This window comes from Trachymyrmex septentrionalis, unplaced genomic scaffold, assembly GCF_001594115.1.
Source record: "Trachymyrmex septentrionalis isolate Tsep2-gDNA-1 unplaced genomic scaffold, Tsep1.0 scaffold127, whole genome shotgun sequence".
NCBI lineage: Eukaryota > Metazoa > Arthropoda > Insecta > Hymenoptera > Formicidae > Trachymyrmex > Trachymyrmex septentrionalis.
In genome coordinates, this window is record NW_017304406.1 from 747,661 (window position 1) to 759,667 (window position 12,007).

At 34.3% G+C, this 12,007-nt stretch overlaps 1 protein-coding gene across 2 annotated transcripts in view; it reads right to left on the reverse strand.

The window, feature by feature from the left end:
- Positions 1-12,007, reverse strand: part of LOC108756475 (potassium channel subfamily K member 18-like) — an 18,683-nt gene that overhangs the window by 1,409 nt on the left and 5,267 nt on the right. For both annotated transcript variants that reach the window (XM_018500324.1, XM_018500323.1), the window contains exons 3-5: positions 2,040-2,462; positions 1,259-1,601; positions 651-1,048 (exon numbers count right to left, since the gene is read on the reverse strand). In XM_018500324.1, the coding sequence (XP_018355826.1) occupies positions 651-1,048; positions 1,259-1,601; positions 2,040-2,297 (999 nt within the window). In that variant the 5' untranslated portion in view covers positions 2,298-2,462. The remainder of the gene's footprint in view (positions 1-650; positions 1,049-1,258; positions 1,602-2,039; positions 2,463-12,007) is intronic.

Here is a 12,007-nt window from a genome sequence, read left to right on the forward strand (position 1 = left end):
CATAATTTTATTATATATACCTAGATAGCCAAATCTGTCAAAAACAAATTTTGTTGTACTCAAAACTGTTACCAAATTATTGATACAGATAAGGAATAAAATCTACTAACGTAACACATAATAAATTGTTGCAAAAATTAAGCAAGGCTTGCAACAATCTGACAGCAAATTGACAACAAAAGCCGATGAAATCAGCCGACAATTTGCTGTCAGGTGCAAACTTTGCTCGGCTTTTGTTGTCAATTTGCTACCACATGCTGCTTGATTTTTGCCAACAATTTACTAACAACTTTGAGTACAATAAAATTTGCATTAAATTTGATAATTTTTTGTTATTACTTAATTGCAGCAAAAATTTGACAAAATTTGTTTTCGACAGATTTGACTGGGATATCATATTGTAGTAAGAAAAAGATATAGTACAAAATATTAGAAATCGCTCCGAGATCTCAGACAGAGAAAGAATTAAGAAATCACATTTGAACAATTCGATCACATGACCAACAGAATAATTGGTCAATTTTTCCCATTCAAAATCTCACAATCAGATTGATTTTTAATATTGTAAACACAAGGCTTTTTAGAAAGGATTTCTCAGAGAAAAATGATGATATAATCTTTTTAATTTATCGTTATCATTATAACATTACCTGGAGCGCGGCTGTCGAACTGGTAGTAGCGTGCAAGAGACCCTCGCTACCGCAGTCGAGCAAGATTGCGCTGCCAGTACCGCGAATACCCAAATCATCGCAGGAACTTTCTCTGCTTGCCGAATAGTAGTTGCCGCCTCCCTTGGTCTCCACGTGATTGTCGTAGCGATACGCCTTGGTCATTATACCACCGACTGGTGGTGGCGGTGGCGGTGGTTGCTGTTTTCGCGTGCAGTTACGCGGCTGCCGACATATACGTCCATAGAGACGACGGAAGCTTCGGGCGAGCACGTCGCCTACTGTGCTTAGATAGACCAGCATCAGCGGAATTCCCGCCAAGGCGTAAACTATAGTGATCAACCGGCCCCAAACTGTGCGTGGTGCTACGCTACCATATCCTGAAACCGAAACGATCACTTCCATATATTTCGATATCTATCATGTGACGAGAATAAACGCTCGAATTTCGTGTGGCTACAAGCTAATATTACTTGACGATTGTACAAATCTCAGTTTATATTGAGTGCGAGATAATGGGTACGATTTGACGAATAATATAGGTCGAGAGACCGTTTTGAACGCGGTTATTTGGACGAATCTGAACAAACCTATGGTAGTAATTAACGTCAGAGAATACAGCAAGCTACTGCTGAAAGTCCATCGTCGACCGTGTAGTCGTCTATCTGCCTGATGCTCTCGGGATCGCGGAGGCACCTGCTCGTAAGAAGTGCGCCTGAGACCGCGGGCCAGATTCTCTTGGAACTCGAGGACTTCTCGAGCAGCTAGGCGAGTCCAATTCTCTTTATAGAGAACGTTAAGATCCTCGGTGATGCTCCATAGCTTTTCGACCGTACGTGCTCTCAATTCTGTGGCAACGGAGTCGTTCTCCAGATTAGGCAGCACATAGGAAGCCCCGTCGGATTTTGAGGATGGAATCTCGGTAAGCGAATCCTGTAGGAGAAATGTAAATATAAATTATTCTCATCGAAATATTTGAGCGATGATCACATCGACGGCACGTTGCGGAGATTTCGGTTGATCAAATTTTTTTTCAAATAATTGTAAATAATTTGGATATTGATTGACAAATCGTTGAACACGAAAATATTACATTTTTGGAACATGTGTGCAAATATGTCTAATCTGTCATGAAAGTCAAATCTCTAGTCAGAATTAATGTTAACAATCAATGCTAACAATAAATTGCTCAATTAATATTTCGTAAATTCAATTTCATTTTGTAAATTTTGTCTTTATTTCACAATTTCACATTTATGCAGAATCAAATTAAATGCGAAATCGTCGAACGAATTATATTATCTCGAGTTTCGGCGTCGAATGACAAATCGGGAGGAAACGGTTTAATTGTCGTCGGTTCCGACCCCTCACCGATTTAAGATCTCCCTCGAGGGCCATAAAGGCGAACGCGCCGAGGAGGGTGTAGCCGAGGACGAGCACACACACGCCAAGACTCGCTAGCAGTCCCGGAGTTTTCGTGGAGGTAGAGGTGCTGCAGCTGCAGCAGCAGCAGAGCAGCTCCGCGCCTCGCACCGATCCGCTCGCACTATTATTGTTGTTGTTGCTGTTGCCACTTCTACCTGGACAACATCTCGGCGCTCTTTGATAATAGTCACCGGTGTTCTGCATCGTTTCGCCCTCTTATTAAATCGTCGCCACCGCCACCACCGCAGCTGCAGGTGCAGCGACCGATGACGCCGCAGCTGCAGCCGCAAGCGGTAACGTTCTAACGTCTTTCTATCGTCGTCGTACTACGATCATTGCTGTCGCCATCCACCTAGTACGCTGTTTGACCTGCATCACATAATAATACATGATTAAGTATATTTTTAACTAGGATTTGGAACAGATTGTTGCGATAATTTCTAAATGAACGCGCGTTATTTCTGATACTTTTCGTTCTTTTGTGTTAATTATATCCTTTGTCCCACGGAAGATAGCTTGTATCGCTATCATTTTAAGAAAATAATAGAAAGTCAATGAGACTAAAGAAAAGAAAGATGTTGAAATGTGTTCGCGGAGTAATTAGCTATATGTATAATCGTGAACGATGTCAATGCCATATTTTACTACTTGCTGATCATCCTCGTTTCAATCTGATAGAATTTCTGATTTCAAGTGGGAGTTTAAAGTAGCGATATAATTAGATACATCGGCGATATGCGTTTATCGTCGATACATCTAACTATATATATCGTCATTAATAATCCAAAATAAGGAACCATTCAAAAGGAACCATTTGTGTGAACTGTATATTATATGCATCAGTGATGCACAATAACAAATGCTTCTTCCTGATTGATTCAATAGATTTGTTCTTTTTCCACCCCGCAAATTCTGAACTAGTGTTCTACACTAGTCTTTTACACTAGTACAATAAATTAAAGAGAGATAGGTATAGTTTGTTTCACTCTAACTTACTGCACTAGTTTAGAATCAGTTCAAAATTCTTCGAAAAAGAACAGACGTCTTATATTGGCTGGTTAATGACCTTCCTAGTAGCTCTTTCATTTCGTGTTCATGGGAAACAAAGGCTTTTGTAAATTGAGCGATTAACTCATCGTCGTCTATATAAATATTTTTGCGGAAAATACGATAGATTTATTATTTCTATTATTATTATTGCTATTACTATTATTTCTAACGTGACTGTAAATAGTATAAATATAGAGGACTATTTATGATAAATGTCATAAAATATGTATTACGTGGGGTATTGTAATCATCAGACATGAGACTTGTCTACAAGAATTTATTCTGTAATTAATTGTAAAGTCAATTTTACTTTAACAAAAAAAGAAACTGACGCCATCCTTTCTCGACAACTTTTCTTTATTTTTAAATATATTAATAAATATCTCTTCGAATTACAAAATTAAACTTTAAAATAAGATATTATCAAAGAAAAGTCAAGTTGTATGGAATTAATTAAGAGCACGGTCTCATAATCTATTTTTGTTCCGATATAGCTTAGTTTACAAAACGACTTTTATTCCGGTGACACGAGATCCGATGGCGCGTACCCCGTTCCGTCAGTCAGTCTCGTACATCTGATAAAGCAATCGTCACCACGTAAAGTCGGAACACGTGCAGAAATAGCCAGCTACACGATCGACCCTTGGTATACATTCACTGCTTGCGTTCGCTCGTTACAGAAACGCGTACATCAGATGCACGATGTATAATAGGCGCACTTGCGCGACTCGACGCGCCGGAACGGTGGAAAACGGAGAAACAGTGGCAGAAACGGAGACAGAGACGGAACACGAATTCACTATCCTAGACCGCGATAGGAATGTCTGTAAAGGACTGAGAATCTGGGAGAGAAAGAGGGGAAAGAGGATGAATGCATTTCAGAGAGAGAGAGAGAGAGAGGGGTACGGAGAAGGAGAGATAAGGGTCAAAACGGAGAGAATGCATATGTAGATCGTCGAGAAAAGTTTCAAGTGAGTATTTGTTAGAACGTTAGATTTTCAAGATGTGAAAAGCATCAACGACTGAAGAGGTCTCATCTTCGCATGTAAGGCGATCGAGAAGCAGACATCATTGCGCAATTGAATAAATAGATATGACAAAGAATACTGTTCGATATGAGAAATAGAACAATTATTCTAAAGGTAAATTGTGATGTTCGATAATTAGTATTTAGCCGAAAAATATTAATTTTTATTTTGCAAGATAAAAAAAAGGATAAAAGTTAATATAAAGAGAAAAGAGAGAGTTAGGACATAGAGTAGTTATAGAAAGAGGGAGAGAGTGGAAAGGATGAGAGAATAAGAGATCTGTCTGAGAGAGAATAGAAGAGAGATGTATAAATAGAATGTGTGTGAGAAGAGTAAAGACTGAAGCACATGGAATGCGTATGCGTATGACACCGTTAATAAATGATGTGTGCGTATGCATATATGTATACAGTTCCACGTGTAATTGTACATGCGCGAGATCCGCGACCGTCCTAGTTGAGGCATTGTATCACGGCTACCAGCGATAAGGCATGAAATTAAATTCGACGGAATGTGGGTCGTCGTGCCGTACGGCTCCTTTCGCCACCCTCTATGTCACGTCCTGTCTAACGACACGTCGAAGAGATACGTTGGTATTCGCCTACCTATATGAATATATACATATAAGAATGTATACTAGAGATAAGTGTTGTAACAATCGCTAAAAGAACATGTTTCAAATTGCTCTATTTATATGTTGATGCTGCAAAGTACCTTATAAATCTAGCAAATGGTTTTTCATTCATGAATTTTTTGATTAATTTGGAGTTAATTTGCTTTTATTTTTTACCAATAAATATATGAGATTGATGTAGAATTGGCGATTTAGCAAAATCATCAAATCATGACGTATTCTGGCCATTATGACATAACGATTTTTCTATATCATTTCACATAAGTTGATAAAATATCTGGATTGCTATTTTTACGGTTTTTTTTATTTATTTTTAGAACCATTTAACACGTTTTCACGAGGCACATGAATGATCGTAATCGCTATGAAAACGCCGGAAGCATATTTCCAAAAAAAAAAGCTAGAACACGCTGCTCCAGATAACTCGATGAGAGATAACTCGTATACTGATGTACTCTGTCAAATAGAAAACAAATAACTTCGAAAATACATGTATTCTATAAATAGTATGTCAAAATCTAAAATAAATTCTCTCTGTTTTGATAAAAACCAATAATTTTTCAATTTTTTCAATTGCAGATATACAAATACAGCATCTTACTCTTTACTTAACTTTAAGTAAATTGTATTTCAATGGAATTTTTAGTATTGGCATGTAAGAATGTGATAAAAAAAACATGACATTTTCTATGATCGTGAGAAAAAAATTAATTTTGATATTGATAAAAGAAGACAAAGGGAATACCGATTATAAAGTTAAGATCAGAAATTTTGGAATACGCAATCGTAGTGCGTAAACTATCTTTTATAGTTCGCGCATACTATGTATGTGCCAAATGCTCATTACATTAGGCACCGTGCCATAGATATCAGTTGGCATTAGTCGATCATAAGCATTCGTTCAATTGAAACATATGCGTGAGCAAATATCAAATAATTGCACTATCAGCTATTGTAACATCGTCATAATGGACGTGACCGAGTATGAAAATAGATTCGAACTTTTGTTCTGTATCTATATAAAATAATTAAATGTGGCAAGATTAAATTGTATTTTAACTAGGAATGATGGATTAATTTAAATTCATAATTAAAACAGATTTTCCTACGATGAATACTAATCCAAAAATATTCTCTAATGTAGGACATGAAATAATTTCAAAAGAAAGAGGATTGAACCTGATCTGTGGATTGTCTGATTTTTACGGGTTAAGTTAAATCCTCTCAGTAATACTCTTGATAATAATGACCCAATATAAAAATAAAATCTTTTTTTTGTTTCCACTTTCGTTTTAATAAAAAAGCAATGATAGAGAGAGATCATTGGCTTAATTTATATATGCCATTTAATACCCTTTAATACCACCTCTTTAATATCTTTTAATACCATTAAATATATATTATTTAATATATTTGACCGCATATTATTTGCATGTTAAATTTTAAATTTTAAATTAAATGTACATAATGCTTTTAATCTTTCATTTTTATTAGATAAACTTAAAGATGTAATTGTTAACTTGGATCACACAATTTTAAACATTTCAATTTTAATTTAAGTGCATACTCCACATGCATTCGTTATATACAACAAGCTTGAAAATATAATCAAATAAAAACAACCTTTAATATTTTAGACTGCATGCTGCTTGTGTATTAAAATATTGAATAGAGCCTCCTGTATTATATTTTATGCATAAAGCCTCGTGACTTTGACGTATAGTCCAAGTTAGCCCTAGGCGGAATGCATTAATCTGTCTACATAGCTAGGTAGCAATTCGGATCTGTCAAAAGTCAAGGCGTGTCTACTACGTGGATTAGACGGGATAAATGATTTTCCAATATCGATACGGTTTCTCTAGCAAATTTCCCCTTCGCTAAACTATACTAGCGCAACTGCCTCTGTAGAGAGAGAGAGAGAGAGAGAGAGAGTTTATTTTAATCGTTAGATCTTTAATAATTTCCAATTTCTAGGATTGTTGTTTTATTGATAATTTTGTTGTTAATTTTTTTGTTAAAAACAATATTTGAAATATATTTGATGTTAGATATTTTTTGGTAGTTATTTTGATTTTATAATTATTAATAATTATTTTATTTTAATTATAATTTGATATATTTTTCCTGTTTTCATATATGTATGTATATATCAATTAGAATTTTTAAATTTCATAAAGAAATCTTAATATTAAATTTTTTTTTAACAACTATGTATTTTCTTAACACCAACTGATTCATCTCATTATTTTGTATGTGCATGTGCACATATGTATACATATACTAGAAAAATTTGTACAAGAGGATTATTTCTGTATTACACAATGATATTATATTTGATTCCATGATATGATGATGCGAACTATGCATTTATCGTCATATCTTTACAAGCTCAAAGAGATCGCAGCCACTGTCGGACATAAGATATTTCCACTGACAGTTTCCGGGGAGTAATATACGCATCTCAACTCTGCAGTTACATTGTCACAGTAATCGATTGGCATGCGAAAGGAATTCCGGGCGTTTAATTGGAATTTGTGTGCGAAGCGTATAGTACAATATATCTCATCGTCTACTACAGCCAAACTTAGGGAAACGATAGCATCGCATATACATATATGATACACTGCTTGCTTGAATCGTTCTCCAGCAATTCTAATCTAATATCTAATTCAAAGCCCAATTAATAATTAAATACGGATAATACAATATATATAACTACCATTATATTGCTACACATTACATAATGTATACATTGATTACATAATGACTATGATGAAAATTAATGTAATTACTAATCATTAAAAAAAATAGCTTTTCTTTATTTATGTCTTAGATTTTTAATTAAAAATTTGTGTTAAATTAAGCTTCATACAAAATTAATCAAGTTTATATAAAATAAATCAAAAAGTAAAATCAATTTGAATATGTATATAATTATAACTTTATAAATTAATCAATTATTATCATTAATAAGGACAAGAAAAAAATTGTTTTATATTAAACAGTTTTATTTTTATTAAAATTAAAAATTAAAATTGGTACTCTCAAATAGAAATTAATAACATATAAATAGAAAGAAAAAGATGATAATCTTTTTACACTTGGAATAGTTAACTTATTTAGTTTAATATCTTTCTTCCTTTAATTCACGATTAAATTCTACTAGAAGTGAATTAGAAAAAGTGTTTTCAAAGCAATATTAACAATAGTAGTTTTGAGATAAATCGGGTGAGAAAGGGAACTTTATATATTATAGCCATCAAGTAGATATAACGCAATATATAATAAGGAAGGAATTCCATTCCATAAGTAGCGAGCCACGCTTAATTGGAATTTATGCTCGTAGTGGCCATCCTATAGACAAACACGTACAGTACGATAGTTGATAGGAAATCCGGTAACATCGCGTAACGAGTTAGTACAAGTAAGCGAGAGATGACGAGACATAGAGAGAGAGAGAGAGAGAGAAAGAGAGAGAGAGAGAGAGAAGGAAAAAATAAGAGAGTAAGAGTGAGAGAATGTCGAGAAGGTGCCTTCTCGTGGCCCTGGCGGCTTGCAATCGATAGCCGAGCAGCAGTTGAACGCATAGAGGTCGGTGCGAGGGTCGATGACGAAGAGAAGAAGAGAGAGAGAGAGAGAGAGAGAAAGAGATCTGCTGAACCGAATCTCCCTCTGATCGCTACCACCGAGACTACCTTGTTAAATAGGTGCATGTCTGCAGCTATAGAGACGCATAAAACGTATTTGAACTGAACTGAGATCTGCCAGGTTTAACCGTGACTTTTTATCACTTTTCAATTAACTCTCAACTCTCTCAGCTTTTCTTTAATAAGTACCGATTTTAAAATGCAATTTGAACGTTACGTAATAACGTTACGTACAATTAAATTTTCCGGTAGAAATATTCATTAACACAATTGAATCATCTCTTAATGTAAATGAGCAAAGAAATAAATAGTTAAGTGTAAAAATACGGAGGATTTTCAAAATCGATATTTCTATTTAAACATCGATCTGGAGATTCAATTAAAACGATCAAATAAGACGTAACAATGCTTATTATCAAGTGCAGTTAATAATATAATTAAAGTAAATTGTTACAGTAGAATTGATGAAAAAAGACAAGATTAATGCTTAATTCAGGAGAGTGTTTGACATCGCGCATTGGAGCAATCGAGAATCCATGGGCCCCCACAAACCCCGGGATCAGCGGACCCCCGCAAGCCACAGGATTCGCGAGCTTCTGCAAATCCCCTGGTGCGTGGCAAATATTTATGAATGCTTTTAATATTTATGAATTTTTTGCTGCAATATTGCAGATCTGTACCTACGTATTTTTCTTTTTTGCTATATATTGTTCACAATGGAAAATCTATACTTTCAAACTTTTCAAACTCAATTAATATTTTTGTAATAGACTCTTAGAAAAATTTTAATCAGTTTTTTTTAAAGAAAATTGTTTTTGGAGGGTGTTATTGTTTATTATAATTTTTAAAAGAATCAAAGTCATATAAATTCGAGACAGTTTTTTAAATAGAAACTGTGTTTAATTCTCGCATTGTTCACATGATAGTTAAAATCGTAATCTCAACGATTCTCCTCCTCTTTCGAGATTTTTCTTGTCATCGAGATTCTGATTTATCTTGCTGATTCAGCTCCACGATTCGCAGTGAATAACAGAGGTGCTAGTCTGAATGAAAAATAAGAGGGAAAAAACGACGGTTTTAATTCAAATTTCTCTCGAAATTTCTTTTTCGGACGAGATTATAAATGGACAAAAGTAAATATTTATTTTCTAAAAATTACAATTCTAAAAAATAATAATGTAAATAAAAGAGAAAACTTTTAATCGATGTGACATATATAGCATTACATAATCAAATTTTAATTTAGAATTTAAGTGAAGTGTACATCACATGTGCATCATCAAAATAGCGACACAATAATAATAATGGTATAAGTATCTTTATCCTCTTGAATTTTAAAATTTAAATATATTACTTTAAACAACGCGAGCAATGTATGCTCTACTGAAATACACCCATGAATGAGCTTTTTTCCCAACGATTTCCATCGAGAGCGACAATAAACTATTCGTCGTTGGAAATGGAACGCGACTTCCGGAAAAATCCCATGCGCGATGTGGCAAGCATATCAGTGGAATCGCGCTATCCACGCGTTTTTGCAATTAATTTGCACAGGACGCGGTTTTTCAATCGAAAAGTTTATTTAATCGACTTGCACGCTCCGCGCTGTGGAATTAACGGGATCAACACTCGTGACGTTCGGCACGAATGCGAGAAGGGAAGAGAGAGAGAGAGAGAGAGAGAGAGAGAGAGAGAGAAGGAGAAAGAGTGCTTCAAGTTTGACGATATTAATTAAAACGCATATACCGGCCACGTGCGGTAGCTGGTTCACGCGACGATGTATCATGTTCCATCGGACGGAGCTGTTGTTTGTACTCTCGATGTCCCTTTAACTAACAGGACATCCGTTGAAAGAAAGAGGATGCAATTTGAAACAATGCATGGGCATACGTACGATCGAACGAACAGTTTGGCATCGATTTATTTTCAAGCGGTTGCACGCTCGCAAGTGACTTTCGCTTTTTCACGAAATTCAATATCCGGAGGTCGGTTTTATCTTAATTTTATCACGTCCATATGCTCTCTGACAGGAAATTACACACATGCGAATGTATCACATGATACGACGCGTAAAATAATCGTAAATGGGGAATCAACGGTAAATTATAAATATAATCTTCTTTTATCAAAAGAAATTTTGTCTTTATTATTGTAAATTTCAAATTACTCTGTCGTGTTGCTTTTAAATGTTATGACTAAATTTTATAATTTTTATCAATATTAATACACTTTTCATTATCACCTTTATCGTGACATTTAACTTGTATTTTTTATTTATACATCTCGTTATAATCGACATATTTTAAATTTCTGTCTCTATCACATACATCCACCCACCCACCCACACACACACACACACACACACACACACACACACACACACACACACACCCATCAAAGAAGGAATCAAGAGGCAACAACATTCAATTAATTAGAATCATCTAGCGAAAGTTTTATTATCTTTGATTGCTTTATATTTATTTACATACATTCAGATTCTGCTGTCTTCCGCCCTTAATTTACAGCATTCTTACCTTATTTGCGAGCAAAAGTAAGATATTTTATGTCACTGATAATGTAAAAAAGATACTTGTTCTATCCGCTTTGCTATGCGCTAAGATCTCTTACTTTTTCTTTTAAATTCCTTTCCCTTTTATTTTATTTTATTTTAAAATATGTTTTATTTTTTAATCATTTTGACATGTGTCGCTATGCATATAAATATAAAAAAATAATCTCGTGGTAAAAGGAGTAAATTCGCAATCCCTGTTCGTAATCCCTTTTTTTCAAGTTTTCGTAATACGAAACCTGGTTGCAGCGAGTGAATAAAAGGATTAATGGGTTATTATTTTTCCTGCGCTTGTGGATTAATATCACCTCCCATATTTCATGAGAGATATTAAAATTAAAATTATTCAATGTAATGAAAGATCTCTCTGATTCAATTATGTAGACGAATGGAAATTATGTAAACGAAATACGTCTTTTCAACATGAATAAATCTCAAAATGCTGCGTTGTGCTACTTGAAGTTATTTTTTCAGATCCGCGTATTAACTTTTGGTATTTTTTTCGAGTCAATGCATCTGATTTAATAAATGACATTGCACACAGACGTGATCAAACAGGACACTAGAGAAGAGTAAAACTGATTGAAAATATCATTTTATTCTTGTTAAATATTTAATTATTCCACGTATTTACTTATATTTGCATTATCATTATTTCATCGACTATTTATTTCTCTTGTATCTGGTTGCAAAGGACATTAAAATTTTAGATAATTTTTTTAGATAAATTAACAACACCCAAGTGAGCTATAACAACAATAAGTATCGCCAATAACAATCTTACTGTACTAAAAAAAAAGGATAAATTACACATGAAAGATTTTCTTTTTTTGAATAGACAGAAAATAAAGGAACCACGAGAATAATTGGTCCTGTTTAATATTAAGTAGAACTGTTTCAGGATTAAAAGATCGTTTAGAAATTAAAGTTTTCTATCGATTCAACTGACAAAAACTCTTGCATATTTCTTGAAGCTTAAGAGGATC